The 16,656-nt window shown below is 36.5% G+C and overlaps 2 protein-coding genes across 2 annotated transcripts; both read right to left on the minus strand.

The window, feature by feature from the left end:
* Window positions 1-1,936: 1,936 nt before the first annotated feature.
* On the minus strand, window positions 1,937-3,125 carry LOC128207363 (uncharacterized). Its single transcript, XM_052910241.1, has 2 exons — window positions 2,721-3,125; window positions 1,937-2,436 (listed from the first exon to the last, which is right to left on the minus strand). The coding sequence occupies exons 1-2, from the start codon at window positions 3,052-3,054 to the stop codon at window positions 2,030-2,032; spliced, it is 741 nt and encodes a 246-aa protein (XP_052766201.1). The 5' UTR covers window positions 3,055-3,125; the 3' UTR covers window positions 1,937-2,029.
* Window positions 3,126-10,156: 7,031 nt separating this feature from the next.
* Window positions 10,157-16,277, minus strand: LOC128209286 (translation initiation factor IF-2-like). Its single transcript, XM_052913257.1, has 6 exons — window positions 15,643-16,277; window positions 13,805-13,987; window positions 13,613-13,641; window positions 12,696-13,376; window positions 12,246-12,459; window positions 10,157-11,602 (listed from the first exon to the last, which is right to left on the minus strand). The coding sequence occupies exons 1-6, from the start codon at window positions 15,809-15,811 to the stop codon at window positions 11,262-11,264; spliced, it is 1,617 nt and encodes a 538-aa protein (XP_052769217.1). The 5' UTR covers window positions 15,812-16,277; the 3' UTR covers window positions 10,157-11,261.
* Window positions 16,278-16,656: the final 379 nt, after the last annotated feature.

The following is a 16,656-nucleotide window of genomic DNA, read 5'->3' on the forward strand; positions in this document are numbered from 1 at the left end:
CTAAGTGCGGCTTGTTTTTTCACATCGGCGAAATTTTTCGCAGCTAAACATTGTCAGCTTTGTTCAATAATACACAACTAAAGCGCTTTACAATATTGAATGGTAATATAAAATGTTTGGTATAATATAAGAAATATTTAGGCACCACTTCGGGGTATATGGTATTTTAAGAACCGGCCAAGAGGAATCAATTGCGTCGTTTTGGCAAAAATAGGAATAATGCTAGTAACAAGATTTGTTTAAAGATAAACTGTTTTTCAATACTTTTATTCAACACACATGTTCATAAATTGCACTATATTCCTACAATTGACAAATGTTTAGAGGCCAATGCTCCTCAAAAAAGAAATCAAATGGATTTTTTTCCATAGCAGGAGAAAAGATACACTATTTTAGGAGGGGAATGGGGCAAAATATCGTGTTAAATGTCGATGAAACGATTTTTATCATGATTGCAAATGCTCTTCGACATGTCATTCAACTAACTGAGTCGTGGCTACACGCTACATTCACATTAATATTCTTCTTGATATCCGTTTGGCAGGATGAAAGCATTTCGCCAATGTTTATAATAAAGGCATTTCCCTTTTTTGGACGATATATTTCGCTATTTTACTTATTTCGAAGAGGGTTTAAATTTCCTGGTGAATTTTGTGAAAACAAATCATAAAAGTACCTGCATAGTTCACAAAACTGCAAGCTACATCACAGCTGCACCGATCAAATACTTATAATTAGCATATTGGCGGCCACTCTGGTTTAACCATACTAATTATTGAACCGTAGCCCAGATGTTTAATGGAATAAATAGGATAGTTGTTATTGGTAGAAAAAGGAACATGCTGAAACAAACTTTACTTCATTTATATTTCTAATACCGGGAAGCTCGAAAGCGTTTCGCTGAAAGCCTGTCTAACTGCTTTAAGAGGTCGTACACGTCAATATGCACAACCATATATTCAAGTTTTCTTGTTTGCATTTCTTTTAAAATGGGGGTGAAACGGATAACGTTGTGGAATAAAACATGTGACATGAACACTTCTGCTTATTGTGCTTATCTAGGATAGTCTTATCGAATGTCACCTAGTACAATTCCCAAAATAGGGTTGTCCGGTTAGCGCAGTCGTCAGTGCATTCGCTTCTCACTAAGGCGACCCGGGTACGATTCCCAGCCTAGCGCTTGTGAGTTTGATAAGTGGTCGATCTGTAACATCGTGCCATCGAGAGTGTCATAGTTCAAGTTATCATATATCATAATTTTCTTCACAATCGTTGTAAAATATGTTAAAACTAACATAAAGGGAACATACTAAACACAGGGATATAATTATTGAAATGAATGAGCTGTGTTTGATTACACACAAACGGCAGAAAAAGTGGCTTGCCGGTATTGTAATTTAAATCATAACCTGCCTTTAACCAGATAACGCTGCTGTTTTTACTACACTGACTATACCTCATTTTATAAAGCAATAATAGCTCATTAGATGCATTAGAAGAACTGGAGCAAAATCAAGCAAACTATGAAATGGTTTAAAGGCAAATAAGGTTTTGAAAATAAAACAACATAAGAATTCAGAACGTTTACCATTATACCATAGACTCTTTCTCGGTTTAGACAAATGAAACTAAAATGCATTCGGTGTTAGAATTTATTTTTATTCCATAACACTGCAAACAAGAATAATTAATATTTCATAAAACTGCAGAATTCAAAATAATAACGACTTTTTGTATAAATAAAGGTCCTTATCACGCTCTTCATAATAATGAACTTGGAGTATGTATTTTTCATGACCATTTATCATAAACAAAGATCAGAAAACAGAAAAACACAATAGTTGTTAACCAATTGCCATATGTTCAAACATACTATAGCTTGGCAAATAGTTTACTTAGTTTTTATTTACCCAAGGAATATTTCCAATGAATCCAATATAGACTTCCTTAAACAGTTGATTTATCAGCTAAAACAAATAACTCAATTTGACCCCATGCCACTGAAAACAAACAATTAAAACAATGGTTTTTAGCAAGCGTGCATCAGTGCTCCGGAGAAACTTGAATGAATACTGTCTACGCCATATGTACCGGCAATGTGACCGGTACCTTCAACATACACAATATCTCCAACTTCTAGGTAGAGAAAGGCTGTCTTTCCTGCAATGTTCCACCCAGAAGTGTGCCCGGCGATGACATAGTCGATGAACTCTGCATTTTTCTTCAAGAAAAGTCGTCCTGGCTTTCCAGTTGGATTACCCATGGAAAATTGAAACACATACGTTCCGTTTAAAGGAGGTGTAAAGATACCATTGATAGGGTTGTAAGCGTTGCCGAAATTTGCATGAACGGTATCGAAGACGGCAGTTTTCCCAGCGGTCAATGCCAAAGATTGCGCACTAAGTGTTGCTCTGAATATGATCTTGTGTTTTGTACCTACAGGAATAAAAAAATAAGCTTAGCTCATAAAAAGACGGATTATGAAGTTTGTCTTCAGAATATCAGATCTATAGCTAAAAATGTCCAATATGAATTGATATTATACACCTTTAAGAACTTATCAAATGTTAATTGAGCATTGTTCCAAATCAAATCAACTTTGCAAAACTATTACTCAAACGTTATTCTGCAGCAGAATAATGTGTGCGACTGATTTTTTACAAAGGGAAAATAAAATTACACAAAACATGACCAGCACGGGAAAGAGTTGTAGTACTTACAATAACCATTGGTATATTTTTCCGTAATAGTCTCTGCGGCTTCAGCAATTCGTTTTTCAGTGTTTAAACTGTTCGCGAGTATCTGCGCTTCTATTTCACCCAGCCTTGCATTTTGGGCAGCCAGATCAACGTTGTAGTTATTCTGTGTCAATAACAGCTGATTTTTCAGTTCTTTATTCTCCTTTTCTAACAACTCTATGTGCAGTTCCATTCGCACCGTTTTTTCCAGAATTTTTTCTTGGAAATCGTAGTTGGAGCACTGAGGTTCAGGAAACGCGACCAACATTTGGAATCTAATTGCAGCCAAAATCACAATAAATATCATTGTGTTCATATTAAATATCAATAAATTTCACTCACGCAACACTTTTTGAAATTTTGTTTTACGTTATTTTCCCTAAATGTTTCAATCTATTTTACAGTCTAGTTATTCCGGATGAATGTTGTTTATGGTGTAACAGTATTTGCCAAAGCAGACCAGATGGAAGCTGTTTTGAATAGATAAGCATGTGAAAATCCATGATATCGTACTCATGTTAAATAAATAGTTTTCATTTAGTTTTCATTTACGATGCATGTTTGAAAATAAACATCTTAATAGGTTTTTCGTTTATGTTTCAAACAACTTACTGTCAAATAATTTTGGATAATTGTGAATATTGTGAACGGTATTTAAAATAAATACACAAGTATGTTAGAGTGCGAGTGCTAAAACAGTTTGTGACCATGCGCAAATAAAATATTATTTTACCGCTTTAAGATTAAAACGATTCTAACATGAAAATGAAATATTTTTCAAAGAATTGACTGAAATGTGTCACATTTTGGCATATAATTTCAGTATTTATTCTATCAACGCTTAAATCAAAAGAACAAAGAATACAATAGCATCCAAAACAGAATGATAAATCTTACATTAACAGGATATCTTATTACATTTTCCCTTTTTTAAAAAGAAAATGTCCCCAGACACAAAGCATTTCCTATGATTTGTATACACAATCTCATATTTTTCATGAATATTACAACCACCGCCTTATAGGGGTAATAAATGACAATCATGGTCGCAGATAAGGTGTCGATCCGCAAACAAATACGTCGTTGTATGCCTTAAAGTAGTGCTTAAAATAATGAGTGTTTATTCCCTTCTTGTATGTTATTTCATGTGTGCGCACGAATGTCAATCAAAATGCAGGATACTGTAAATATTTTCCATATCTTAATGTTAATAATAATAATTTGCATGTAGTGTAATAAAAGTAATGGATTTAAATTGTTCTTTGTTGGTTGAATAGCATAGCAGTCCAACCTCATTTGATATTGTTACATATGCAGGCATATGTTAATTAATTTTTTCCTCCACCTATTTACTTAATATGCAATGAATTGATTAGAAATGTATATGTCACTTCATATATTATGTAAACTAAACTTACCATGTAACAAAAGCAATATGTTTACGTAACTTAATAGATATGTTTGAATCTTGAATCTTAAAGGGACTCGTTCAAGTTCTATAGGGTAAGACATGGACTTTTGTTGGTGTGTAATGAGAACAAAAGGTTTGCAATAATGATAAAACATCATCGAAAATGTAAATCTGTAAATGTGACACATTATTCCCTTTCTTGTGGAATGGCCTAAGTAACACTATTGAAAGTATAATATCTGACAACATCAGGTTAAATGAAGTTTCTTCCAGTTTTCGTTGGTGTTACTTCATAAAAGTAAGTAAAATAACAATATTCAACAAAATCTAACAAAAATCGCTACCACCATATACTTTGTAAACGACTCCTTTCAAAGCTCTAGTATGCAAATGACATAAGAAAAGCTGTGACCATTAAGATGGCCAATATTATGTACATCAAATGAGAGAAGCAATGGAATATTATTTTGCTAGATATTGCGTCAAAACAGAAGAATAAATAGTACATTTTCCAAATTTTACTTGCCAGAAATCAAATGTATCAAGACCAAAAAAGCTTCCAGTGATATAAATATAAAATACCTTGTTCAATTGTTATATATATCTGTTTAGTATATAAAATACGAGTATCAAAAAAATCACCAATGTTTATCTTTTACACATGTTTTATTTCTACTTATTACCAATGATCTATTTCAATATTTGTTTGACATTTATCGCCCAGGGAAATATATGCTTACGACATTTTTGTTATAAACAGCACAATTATGGCATCGTTCGATCTCAATATTTAGACAGAGTATTCCTAGACAGAGTTTAACTCGGGGCTTTTTATAGCGGAAAATCTGAAGCGCTAATTTGTCGTCTGGTTGCGAAACGCTTCTTGTGCAGAAATGTGAAAATTGGGAGTATGTCATCCATGTATGTGCTAGTTTTACACGTTCAATTTTTATTTAACTCAGAATGTATTGAATATATCACTTTTCACTTCGACACTTACTTTCTGTTTGTTATGTTACGGGATTGAATATTTACACAAGATTTTCATGTACAATGATTCTCTTAAATATTTTACCATAACAGTTTAAACTAATCATACCTCATTCAGGTAACACTTTTACAAAAGATAATTTTAAAGTTTTGATTATTATTGTTCTTAGGCTCCTTATAGTTATCAAATTATTTATCTTACGCAACACGTGTCGAAGTAATCAGTTTTACGTATGGTCCTTTCATGTGTCAATGTCTTTTACAGTAATTTCGGATGAATGTATGTGTATGGCATTAGCCAGATTAAATCATAATTGTTTTAGAAAGACTATGATAATTTTCAAAGGTTTAAACAATTTGTGATCTTGCGCAAAGCAAATAATATTATTCCGGTCCGTACAGAATAAGACGACATCTTAACTTATCTTTGTCAGAGTTAATAAATAAACTAACCATAAACAGTCGATGCCCGAAGTCAGGAAGTTTTTTCATCATTTACATCATCAGATGTGCCACAATGCTATGCGTTTGAGGGGTAACATGCTTTCATTGCCTGAATAGTCATGACTTTAAGTTAATAGTTTATGTGTGGGTAGGGGGCGGAGTACCATGGAGAAACCTTTCTCGACTTGGTAACTACCAACCAAAGTCAAATCCGCCCGGGCCTGAATCGAACTCCGGAGGCCTTTGCAAGAAGCGAGCGAGCTAACCACTGCGCTAACAGGAGATCCACTTACTGCAAAATACTGTTTTTCTATTGGAAGGAATAAAAGGCCGTTCCCGGGAAGAGTGTTCCCAATATGAGTGATTATATCCGCTAAAGTAAAGCTTCTCCATTGATAAATCCCCAGGGGTCAGTGCCAAACCTTTTATTTAGCAATAGAATGGACGTTAATAGCTGCAGTCTGCATTAACGAACAGCGATGAGAATGAAACTTATCAAAACAACTTACCTACAGCCCCGTGTTTGAAAAAGTTTTGCATGACAAATACAGGTTCAAACGAAACCGTGAATTTTATACTTTATATTTCTATAGGATCCATACAATTTTTACCAGCTGTCAGACAAAATTTTGACGTTTTCCCCATAAGAAAGATATTCATTTTCCATTTTGATTAATGCAAACTTTCTTTATCGGACTAAAACGCGTATAACGAAGAAATGAAAGATATATTTTATAGACTAGACAATTTCAGAAATGAATCATGTTATAAAAAATAGTGATGCATCGTGGCATCTTAAAATAACATTTTCGTTAATTTGATTTGCCGATGTCATTTAGTCCAACAAACACCATACCTAGACCAGAACAATTGGTTACCAAAGACTTGACCCAAAACTCAAGACACCAAATCTTCGTTTCATTTTAAATTGCATCCAAAAGTATAAGGTTAGGGAAAATTGTTGTGCAAATTACAAATAGCACATTCTAAAATCATAAACCACTAGTTTTTAAAACAAAATGGTAGAAAATGTGTTTCATAAGTGTTTTAAAGGAATAGCCTGTCTGAGTCTTAAATTCAGACCCAATATGTCAGAGAATATCGGCATTGTTCCTTCTCTCCTGAAGCTTATGTCAAAATGTGAAATTGGTAACGCGACCAACAGAACAAGCCATGGATATGATTACAAACACGTGACTCTCCTGAAGCTTATGTCAAAATGTGAAATTGGTAACGCGACCAACAGAACAAGCCATGGATATGATTACAAACACGTGACTCTCCTGAAGCTTATGTCAAAATGTGAAATTGGTAACGCGACCAACATAACAAGCCATGGATATGATTACAAACACGTGACTCTCCTGAAGCTTATGTCAAAATGTGAAATTGGTAAAGCGAGCAACAGAACAATCTATGAATATGATTACAAACACGTGACTCTCCTGAAGCTTATGTCAAAATGTGAAATTGGTAGCGCGACCAACAGAACAAGCCATGGATATGATTACAAACACGTGACTCTCCTGAAGCTTATGTCAAAATGTGAAATTGGTTACGTGACCAACAGAACAAGCCATGGATATGATTACAAACACGTGAACCTCGGATGCTTGGTGACCCCTTATTATTTTGGATTCATTTGAAAGGGTTGTGTGTTCAATAATTGAAAATAAGATGTAAAACAACATCCCGAACATATTAAAGCAAACACATTTTTTGGCCTTAAAATAGTCCAAGATAGATCATTCACATGCGGTTATAGTTCATTGAGAGCAATAATACCGACTAAATTCAACTGATTTTAATACCTTTATGAATGATATACTTTCGTTTATTTTGTTAACGTATCGATGTTAAGCAAGCAAATTCCTCGCAATTGATACAAAAACTATGTGGGATAACCAGGTTTCACAATGCTTATTTGTGGGTCGGATTTCTAAACAGAAATTCAATAACACCACCAGCAACTGTGAACGTCCCATGCATGAAATTTGATCAATACATACACTGTCAGCTCATGAAAACGCCGAAAACAACTCTCCATTTCTGATTGCAACAGCAAAAATGTCATCCAGGATTCACGCAGCAATAACTTATTAAATTATTATTCTTGATCACAGTGCGACATGATGCAAGACGTTCCCCCTTGTGTGTAATTTTCATTTTTACCACCAACAACAAACAGTGAAATATTATTAATCTTACAGCTGCTGAGCCCACCAATCTGACAATGCAGTTTTTTTTAAGTAATGCTCTTTACTTGTAGGTTGATAACACCAAAAGTAATCTAGTATAAACGTTAGTGAAATATTTTAAAATTTGCTTCATGGTCATGTAAGCTTTATAAATTCATTTTTCTTAGTTTCAATTTCATTTAAGCAAATGTCCGGGTGTTTTTCCACCAATTTGCACTGTTCCACCCCACAGTTACACGCTAGCGCACTGTTATCCGCTGGCGCCAAAGTACGATGCGATACAGGGTTTTTCCTCTACCGTTTCGTTTGTATCGTTAGGCGTTTTATATATATTGGTATCAGACGACAATGGTGGGATTCGTAACAATTTCCGAAAGAATGAAATGAAGTAAGTTGTGTTCGTTAGAATAAAATGAAAACCCCACACACACTTAAGGGGAACATTCCAAGTGCAAATGCAAACCCTCGGCAAACACTAATGCCTCGGAAGTGATGCATCCGTTGACAAGATGCATCGTTTACCTCAAGGGATGCAATACAATGATGTATCCATCATTTATTAATTACTTCAGAAAATCCTTAAAACCAACATGGAATGTTCCAACCGACTCACCAAAATGACCTGACTTAAGATTACACCTCGTAACTAAGCAACAATGTAGCAGGTTGGGTATTTATTGAAAAACGTCCATTTAGTTAAACAAGTCTGGATCAGGCGACTGAAAATAACTAAAGCCTAATTAGTCCATAGTAAGAAGTATTGCATCTCAAATGTTCATTTGTAGCTGTCTTATTAAGTTAACAAGCGTGCATCAGCACTCCTGAAAAGCTAGAGTGATGTCTGTCGGTACCATATGTGCCGGCAACGTGACCTTCACTGACAACATACAGGGCTTCTAAGTAGAGGAAGGCCGTTTTTCCTGCAATGTTCCATCCAGAAGTGTGTCCTGCGATAGAATAGTCGATGACTTCAGAATTCTTCTTAAAAAACATTGCTCCCGGTTTTGCAATTGAGTTGCCAATGGCAAATTGAAACACGTACGTTCCGTTTAACTGGGACGTGAATACGCAACTATAAGCGTTGTAAGCGTTGCCGACGTTGTCCTGAACGGTATCGAAGACGACAGTTTGTTGAGTGGTCAAGGGCAGCGATTGTTTACAAAGTTTTGCTCTGAATATGATCTTGTTTGTTGTACGCAAAGGAATGATAAAAATAATGAATCATAAAACCGAATTTTCCGTGTCTAAATGTGCCCTAAATAAATTTCAACATGATCAGATGAAAAGCTAAATTAAAAAGATGTGACTTAACTGAATTAATGTTTCGTTTCTTATTAAATTCGAAGTGAAATGAATGGTAGAATATTGTTTAGGATGAATTATCTTTGCTGACTTGGTCCTCATAATAATAATACACAATATTGCAGAATAACTGGAAAGATGTATATCTAAGAATGAAAAGTAAACAAAAACACAAAATACAACTATCACAAAATAGTTTCTGAAAACTTATATCCGTTAAGTATATCTTTCCGTAAGAGTATCTGCGGCGGCAGCTATTCGTTCGTCGATGTTGGAATTGTCCGCTTTGTGCTTTTATTTCATAAAGCCTTTTTTCAAGGGCAACAAGACCAATGTTGTTATTCTTTGCAGACGACAGCTGCTTTTTTAAATTCTTCGTTCTCCTTTTGTTGCAATTCGTTCGTTTCAGTGCAATTTGCAGCTTCACCGATTTCCCTCAGTTTGCCGTATAGAAAATCAAGGCTAGGGCATTGCGCATCACAAGACGCAGCCAGGATATAAACAGCTTGGGTTACAAATATCACGAAGATTGCCATGATCATAATGATACTCTTTATCATACCAAGGGAATAAATTTCCGTAGTATCTATTTCATACATCATTTCAAGTACTCCAGATAAATGTGAGTAATGTGTAATATAAGCTAGAGTAGTCACTAAAGATGACTGTTGTTTTTTTAGAAAAAAACACCTTAAAATATGCAAGTTTGCAATTGTGCCAGCTTGAAACATTTTAGGGACAAGAAACCGCTCCAGCATAAATGAAAAGAGAGCGTTTGTTTGTAACAGATAAAAGACTAAACACCGATTATGTATCATCATCATCATCATCATCATCATCATCATCATCATCATCATCATCATCATCATCATCATCATCATCATCATTATTATCATCATCATCATAATGAGTAGCAGCTGCAGCTGCTGCAGCAGAATCAGCAGAAACAGCTGCCAAACCACTACCGACACCACTTTAACTGTTACAGCCGCATTTTTATCTCAATCTTTTTGAAACTTGGTCAGAGTTTGCATCTCTATAAAATCTAGGACAACCTCACTATATCTTTTGTTTCTTGATGGTTTTATTTTTGCAAAATTATATATATATACCTTTAATAAAAAATATTTGCTATATAATACCTCTTTGTTGGTGCCTTTCACGTTTACACATAATTCTTAACATTAATTATAAACAAAATGATTTTAAAAATCTTAATTGGCTAAAAACACCTTAATAAATATTTCGAAGTCCGAAATACAATAGTATGCGTTCGTTGACTCTTCCAAAAAAAATCTAGCAATGTCATACTTCTAAATAAATCACTTCTTTTTAAGAGCATGTAAACATAAAAATAAAACGTTAAAATATACGCGTTCACACAATGTTTACACATATCAATGTACATTATGCAAGAAATATTTTGAATTCAGATATTTTTATCTCTCCGAGCAAAATCGAACTTAAAAACATAATAAAAAACTACGTGACAATTGACAAGAGCTTACCCGACTCCCATGGGCCGGGTCGGTAGGCAGTTGTTTTATTATTTTACTTCCTTTACCGTGAAATCCGTTATGAAAAGGGAAAATAAATAATTATGATTACCAGTGACAGTGGTCAGGTATTTGTTAAAGTTAACAACGTTGTTAACGTCATAGTTGTTAACTTTCAAATCGTTTCTGCTTCGGAAAATTAATGGATACACTTGTGATCTGCAGTATTGCTAGCAAGATTATAGACAACTGTTTCAGCTGTACCTGTTTCATTTCAATACATGATCACATCGTCAAACAGTTCACCTTTAAAGATTAACAAAGATTTTCTAAAACGTCATCCATCGCATCAAACAAACTTCAAATTAGCTAAATGGCCGATTTGGTAACAACTGGACGATTTAAGGTGAAAGGTAATCTAGAGTCCTGAAACAGACTGGCAGTATCAGTCAGAAATGGAATAACATAATTGATATAATTACAGCCGAAGCTCGTTTGCTCGAACTTCCGGGGACCGACGAAAATACCTCGAGTCTCGGGAAATTCGAGCCAAACGAGTTCGAAGCAACGGGGTTTCGACTGTTTATACTTTTGTTTTTAAAATTATATCAAAATCACTGTCCGACTGATACTGCCACCTTCGGATTCGTTAAAATCGTCCCGAGCCTTCGACATTCGTTTATCAGATGAACGGCCAACCAGCCTTGCCCGTAGTTGACGTCTTTTTGGAGCCATTTCTCTGAGGATCGAACTTGATCTCGGACTGGTACTTGACGTTGGCGTGGTGCGAGCGGTCCATGATACCATTCATCCAGTGACTCCGGGGCGGCGACATGACGCGCCTCTGGCGACCCGGACGGCGCGGCGCCTGCTCAAGGTTCATGAGACGCTCTTCCAGCGAGACGAGGCGGCTCTCGCCGGCGCGCTGCATTTCCTCAAGAGCGTCTATCTGATCCCGCTGCCGTTCCTTCTCCTCCACGAGGGTGGAGATCTGTTCCTGCTGCAAGTTCCGCTCCATGATCCCTGGAAGGCAGATACAGAAGTAAACTTAAATCTATGTTCCGAACGTACACACCATTAAGGGGTCCAGTTAATATTGGTAATGGTTTAACAAGTAGTTTCTTGTGTTAATGAACTGTTAACGTCATAGAGACATAGATAACAATATAAAGCCCTTAATATTAAGTAACTTGCATACGTTCACCCATACATAGGTACACTCGTCCCACCAACGTTTTCCCAACAATCTAAAGTATACCCAACCTATTCGTCTCAATATATAGAACGCCCTCCAATGTGCTATTGTACATAATTATGTACATCAATCTGTCGCATCTCTCTACATTTTAACCATTTAATAAATTAACATTAAGTTGTCACGACCTCATTATTTTGATTCACCCTGAACATACAATCTAACTACTTCTTTTGTAATGTAAACAATATTTCAAAAATATTAGATTCACATTCGCTTTTCTGAGTATAAAATATACGCCCAAAGATCCCTCTCCCGAACTAAACCTCCATACCCAATCATGACCCCCATGACACAGACCTTTACTAGTTCATAGATGCCATTAATAAAAAACGTCATGACTACCAAACCTACTCATCATTCATCCCACCAAAAAACAATCCTCTAAATAAAACCCAAATCGTTCCCTACCTTCGTCCTGAAGCTCCTCGAGTTTGTCAATTTTCTCCCGCTGGGCGGCGTTCTCTTCCTCTATCTCTTCCAACTTTCGAAGCTGTGAGTTCAGCTCCGCCTCCTTCTCCTCCAAGGCGGCGCGGTGCTCCTCCAGCCGCCGCTCCATGGATTTCAGCTCAACCGCCTTCTGCTGCAGCTCGTCACCGCGCACGCGCCCCGCCTCGCTGTTCTCCTAAAATGGAAGGGAAGTAATTGCGGTTTACGAAATAATGCAACGTAGTACTTGTTGAAGACTAAATGGTTAATCGCAATACAGGCATTTTGACAGTCACGTGATACCTTTGGATCATCAGATTGTGTTATTTATGTGTGTACACTCATTTCAGTTTTGTGGGATAATAAAGAACAAACTTTGAGGTGTTCTTCGAGATATTGAAACGAAAATCAAGATAGAAATTTGGTCCATACCTTCAGGCGTTTGTTATCAAGTTGCAGCTGTATGATCTTTTGCTGAAAAGCGTTCAGTTTCTCGATTAGGGATTTGTTTGTCTTTCGGAGTCGCTCGTTCTCCTCTTTCACTTTCTGCAATTCCTCGTCGCTCGTCGGAAGCCCGCCGGTCGTCTGCTGATGTATCTTCTTAAATAAGTCTCTAATGGTCGGAGCTATGCGTACCAGTTCCTGCTCAAGAACTTTCATGTCCATCGGCGTGTCCGATCCCTTGGTTTCACTGGTTCCGCTTCCGGTGTTGTTTGGTGTCACAGCCGCCTCGCGCTCCCCGCATACAGACGCTTGTTGTGGGGTATTCGCGGCGGACCCGAACTCTTCAGTGGACTCCGAATTAAAGGACGAAAGCGATATCGTGCTCTGGCTTGCTCGACCTGACGATGCCTCACTTCCGGCGGCCATGCGGCTCTCAATGAACAGGGCCTGTGGAGTGCTGCTGGCTGATTCCGCTCCCATGCTGCTTTGTTGTGACGTCACTACAGGTGGCGCCGACGCATTGGACACAGGGACATGCACGGCCGGCTGGGGCGCGACCGTAGCGACAGGGGCCTGACCCATGACGTTGTGGGGGCTGTCGTCAGAGCGGAAAGTCTGCAGGTGCCGTCTGTGTTTTTCTCCAGTCTCGCTGTTGATAGTGCCACTGCTCTATAACATGTGAGGCAAGTTGTTAGAATAACACGACGTTGACCAGAAAAAGGTATGATTGCATAGAGGGCATTCAAAAACTATTTGTATTTGAAACTTATTGAGGATAAAATACATTCAAAATCCATTTTGTTTAGGTCTTTCTACGTTTTACATTTGTTGCTTAAATCAGCTTTAATATTGAAAAACAGCAACATGAGAACAATATATATATTAAAAAAAGGTATTCTACTTACGGTCGCAGTTGACGGTCTTGAGTCTGCGGCTGAAATGAAAAAGGAAAAGCAGCTGGTGTTAAACCCAAAACTGAAGATAAAATCTTTATAACTTCAGCACACCTTGTACTGGAACAACCGTTATCGTAAATTTCATCAAAATGAATAAACTATTAATAGTCATTTCAAAATAAATAAATAAAAACGTCTTACGGTGCTGTGCATTATTTCCAGTGACTGGGCGTCCTGTTGGGGCGTTGTTACCGTGATTACCCGCTATACCAAGCGCCTCGGTGACCCGGGCGAATCGATTGTCTGTTTGCTCGGTGAGAAAGCGACAAAGCGCCTGGTAACCCGGACTTCCGGATTGTATCACAGCGTTCAAGAACTTCTCGGCTGAATTAAGAAAGTTTAAACTTTGAATTGTGTTATCCTCCGTTTTGGTCAATCGATAGGCATTAGTCAGTTTGGCGTACTTTTCTGTCATTTTATATACTTTTAGTCATTAAATATATTACTGTTTTACACTAAAACAGACAAGTATTTTTTAATATTTCATATATCAACATATTTTATCACAAGCAAGTTCGATCATAGGAAAGTGCACTTGACTATACGCCGTTTTGTCTAAGACATGAATACAATAATGATGTAGTATATGCCTGTCAAAAGCAAAAAAAAAGAGTAAAATTAACAAGTAATCAACAAACGCCGCAATGCGATGACTGGTTTCCAATGATTGACAAGAGAACTTCAACCTGCGTTGTGAGATTTATTTTCAACTGGGGGGGGGGGGGGGGGGTATCGTTAGTAACAGTGACCTTGACTTTACCCTTTTGGTATCTAACGCAAAATCATTTAAGTCCTGAATAACACTTCCTGCATACCAAGTTTGACAATAATATTGTAATTGTAAATAGAAAAGTTGTGAATACGATTTTATATATCTATACATGTTGTTTTTTTAATTCTGGTTCATGCTTTAAGCTTCAACAGCATCAAGAAAAACACAGCCTCAATCATATTTACCTCGCGCATGCGCAGAGGACAGAGTTATCTATGAAAGTCAAACGACTGTACCAAGTTTCATGTCGTCTGACAAGATATGCTCTACTGAAATATATATGTTTGTTTTTACCGTCAAATCTGCTCTACATGATATAGAGCTACAGTAAATGGGTTAGATCCTCCATTGTCATTGGCCCACAAGTTTGAGCGAACACCAATGAATTGCATTGCAGCTTTTGTTCGGGGAAAAAATCCACGCGTGTTGAATACAACCTCCCGGATAATAAAATCAGTACTAATTACCCTGTGGTATTAAAAGGCAACTCATTAAGATCCAATATTAAGACTTTTTTTTCAAATTACCAAATTGCAAATTGTTTTTATCATTCAATACCATCCATTCTGAAATTAACCGAAATGATTTTAGAAGCTTAATTCAAAAGCTGCCCTCTTTAATTGAATTATTAGGAAGGAGTTGACACATTGTAATTACTTTCGTCTAATTCTTTGTGTTCCAATTTCTATTTCGATCTAGTTATTTGAAAGGCGTTTCTACAAATTGGTTCTAAGTACTTCAGAAATAAAATATTACAACTTGACAGTAAACCCAAGAAGAGGACTTTCTGTGTGTGTGTTTTCGAAAGTGTTGAGGTTTACTCCGAAATAAAAATTTGAATCAATTGACAAGCTGTGAAACAAAACAAAAACACATTGTTGTTGTTGTTGTGTTTTTTTACTTTCGCTTCACTGTCTGCGGTCTAAGCACAAATGCTTAGTATATTTTCTGCTCGATCGGCAAACATCTGCCTATATCTATTGCCGATCCGGAAACATTTGTCAATATTAATTGCCTGATCGGGAATTCGTTGTCTATTTATTGACAGATCGGGGAAATTATATAAATATTGACTGCCTTGATGTTAACAGTGCATATTGTCAACCTGAGGTAAATACTGTCGACTTAGCGAATTTTCAATTAGGCTTGACTTCACATATTTTAAAAAGGGAATGCGTTATTTAAGATGTTTTTTTTTTAAATGAACCTCTCATGCTTGGTGTATTTGGCAGCACGTTGGTGATCTCGGACCGCTGTGTAGGCCCCAGGACACCCTCGTCCACGAGGCGATGCACGAGCGCCTCTACCGGAAGTTCCGTCTTCAGAAGCGTCCAGTTTCGTCGCAGCCTCCTCTCATCGTCACCCGAGATTGCCATTGTTTATGAACGTTTCCGTGACAAGTTTATGTACCACTAACGATCCCAGCGTTTTTAGCACCGAGCGTTCTTTCGTTTATTTCAGGCGTTTTAAAGTACAGCGCTGAACATACGTAACCTTACTATTACGTCAAAGTTAAAGCGTGTGTATTATTAAATCAATATTTTTAGTTGATTTACAAAATAATAAAACACAACAAACTTTCTGCTTAAAACAGCCTTAAACTATTGTAAAGATGAAATGGTTAAATTGTTATTCTATGTTTTTCCGTTCACAACCTTCAAAAAGAAGTGTTCATATTTTACAGTTTTCGTTTTATATTCCATCTTATTAATTTTCCTCATTGAACATTTAACTTTACATGAAGAGGTGAATACATCTATGTTTAAGATAATGCAGACTGTTTATTAACAAAAATTCATCAAATTTCCGTTTTCTGCCTACACTTCCTAAATAATAGATCGAACTGAGTAATCAATATAATTAATTGGATAAAACATCTGTAATGTATGTCATTGGAACCGCAGTATACGACACGGCCTTTGTTTTAATGCCGTTTTGTCTTAAAGCCAAGATTGAGATTATAATCAGCTCTTTGACGGAGGGGATTGATTAAAATATCATTGAATATGATACACGAGTCTTGCAAATTGTTTACAATGAACAAAATTGGTATTGTTCATTGTTTGTAAATATCAAATCGCAAAGTAATACTTGAAAGGTGATATTTTATAAATTTCGTTGCATGAACATAAATTAAAAGGGCGCACGTATTGAATATTAGTTGAAATCAACTCTCAATACGTCTATAGGAAAGACAATGTGATAAAGATGAACAAATTGG

Source organism: Mya arenaria, chromosome 11 (assembly GCF_026914265.1).
Source record: "Mya arenaria isolate MELC-2E11 chromosome 11, ASM2691426v1".
NCBI lineage: Eukaryota > Metazoa > Mollusca > Bivalvia > Myida > Myidae > Mya > Mya arenaria.

What these genes read in the sequence shown, in the direction of transcription:
- LOC128207363 (XM_052910241.1), bottom strand. Translation starts at nt 3,054, where the DNA reads ATGAACACAATGATATTTATTGTGATTTTGGCTGCAATTAGATTCCAA. An exon ending in AAAATATACCAATGGTTATT is followed by an intron (nt 2,437 to 2,720) that starts GTAAGTACTACA and finishes TTATTCCTGTAG; the next exon opens with GTACAAAACACAAGATCATA.
- LOC128209286 (XM_052913257.1), bottom strand. Translation starts at nt 15,811, where the DNA reads ATGGCAATCTCGGGTGACGATGAGAGGAGGCTGCGACGAAACTGGACG. An exon ending in TGGAAATAATGCACAGCACC is followed by an intron (nt 13,642 to 13,804) that starts GTAAGACGTTTT and finishes TTTTCATTTCAG; the next exon opens with CCGCAGACTCAAGACCGTCA. An exon ending in CGAGGAGCTTCAGGACGAAG is followed by an intron (nt 11,603 to 12,245) that starts GTAGGGAACGAT and finishes TCTGCCTTCCAG; the next exon opens with GGATCATGGAGCGGAACTTG.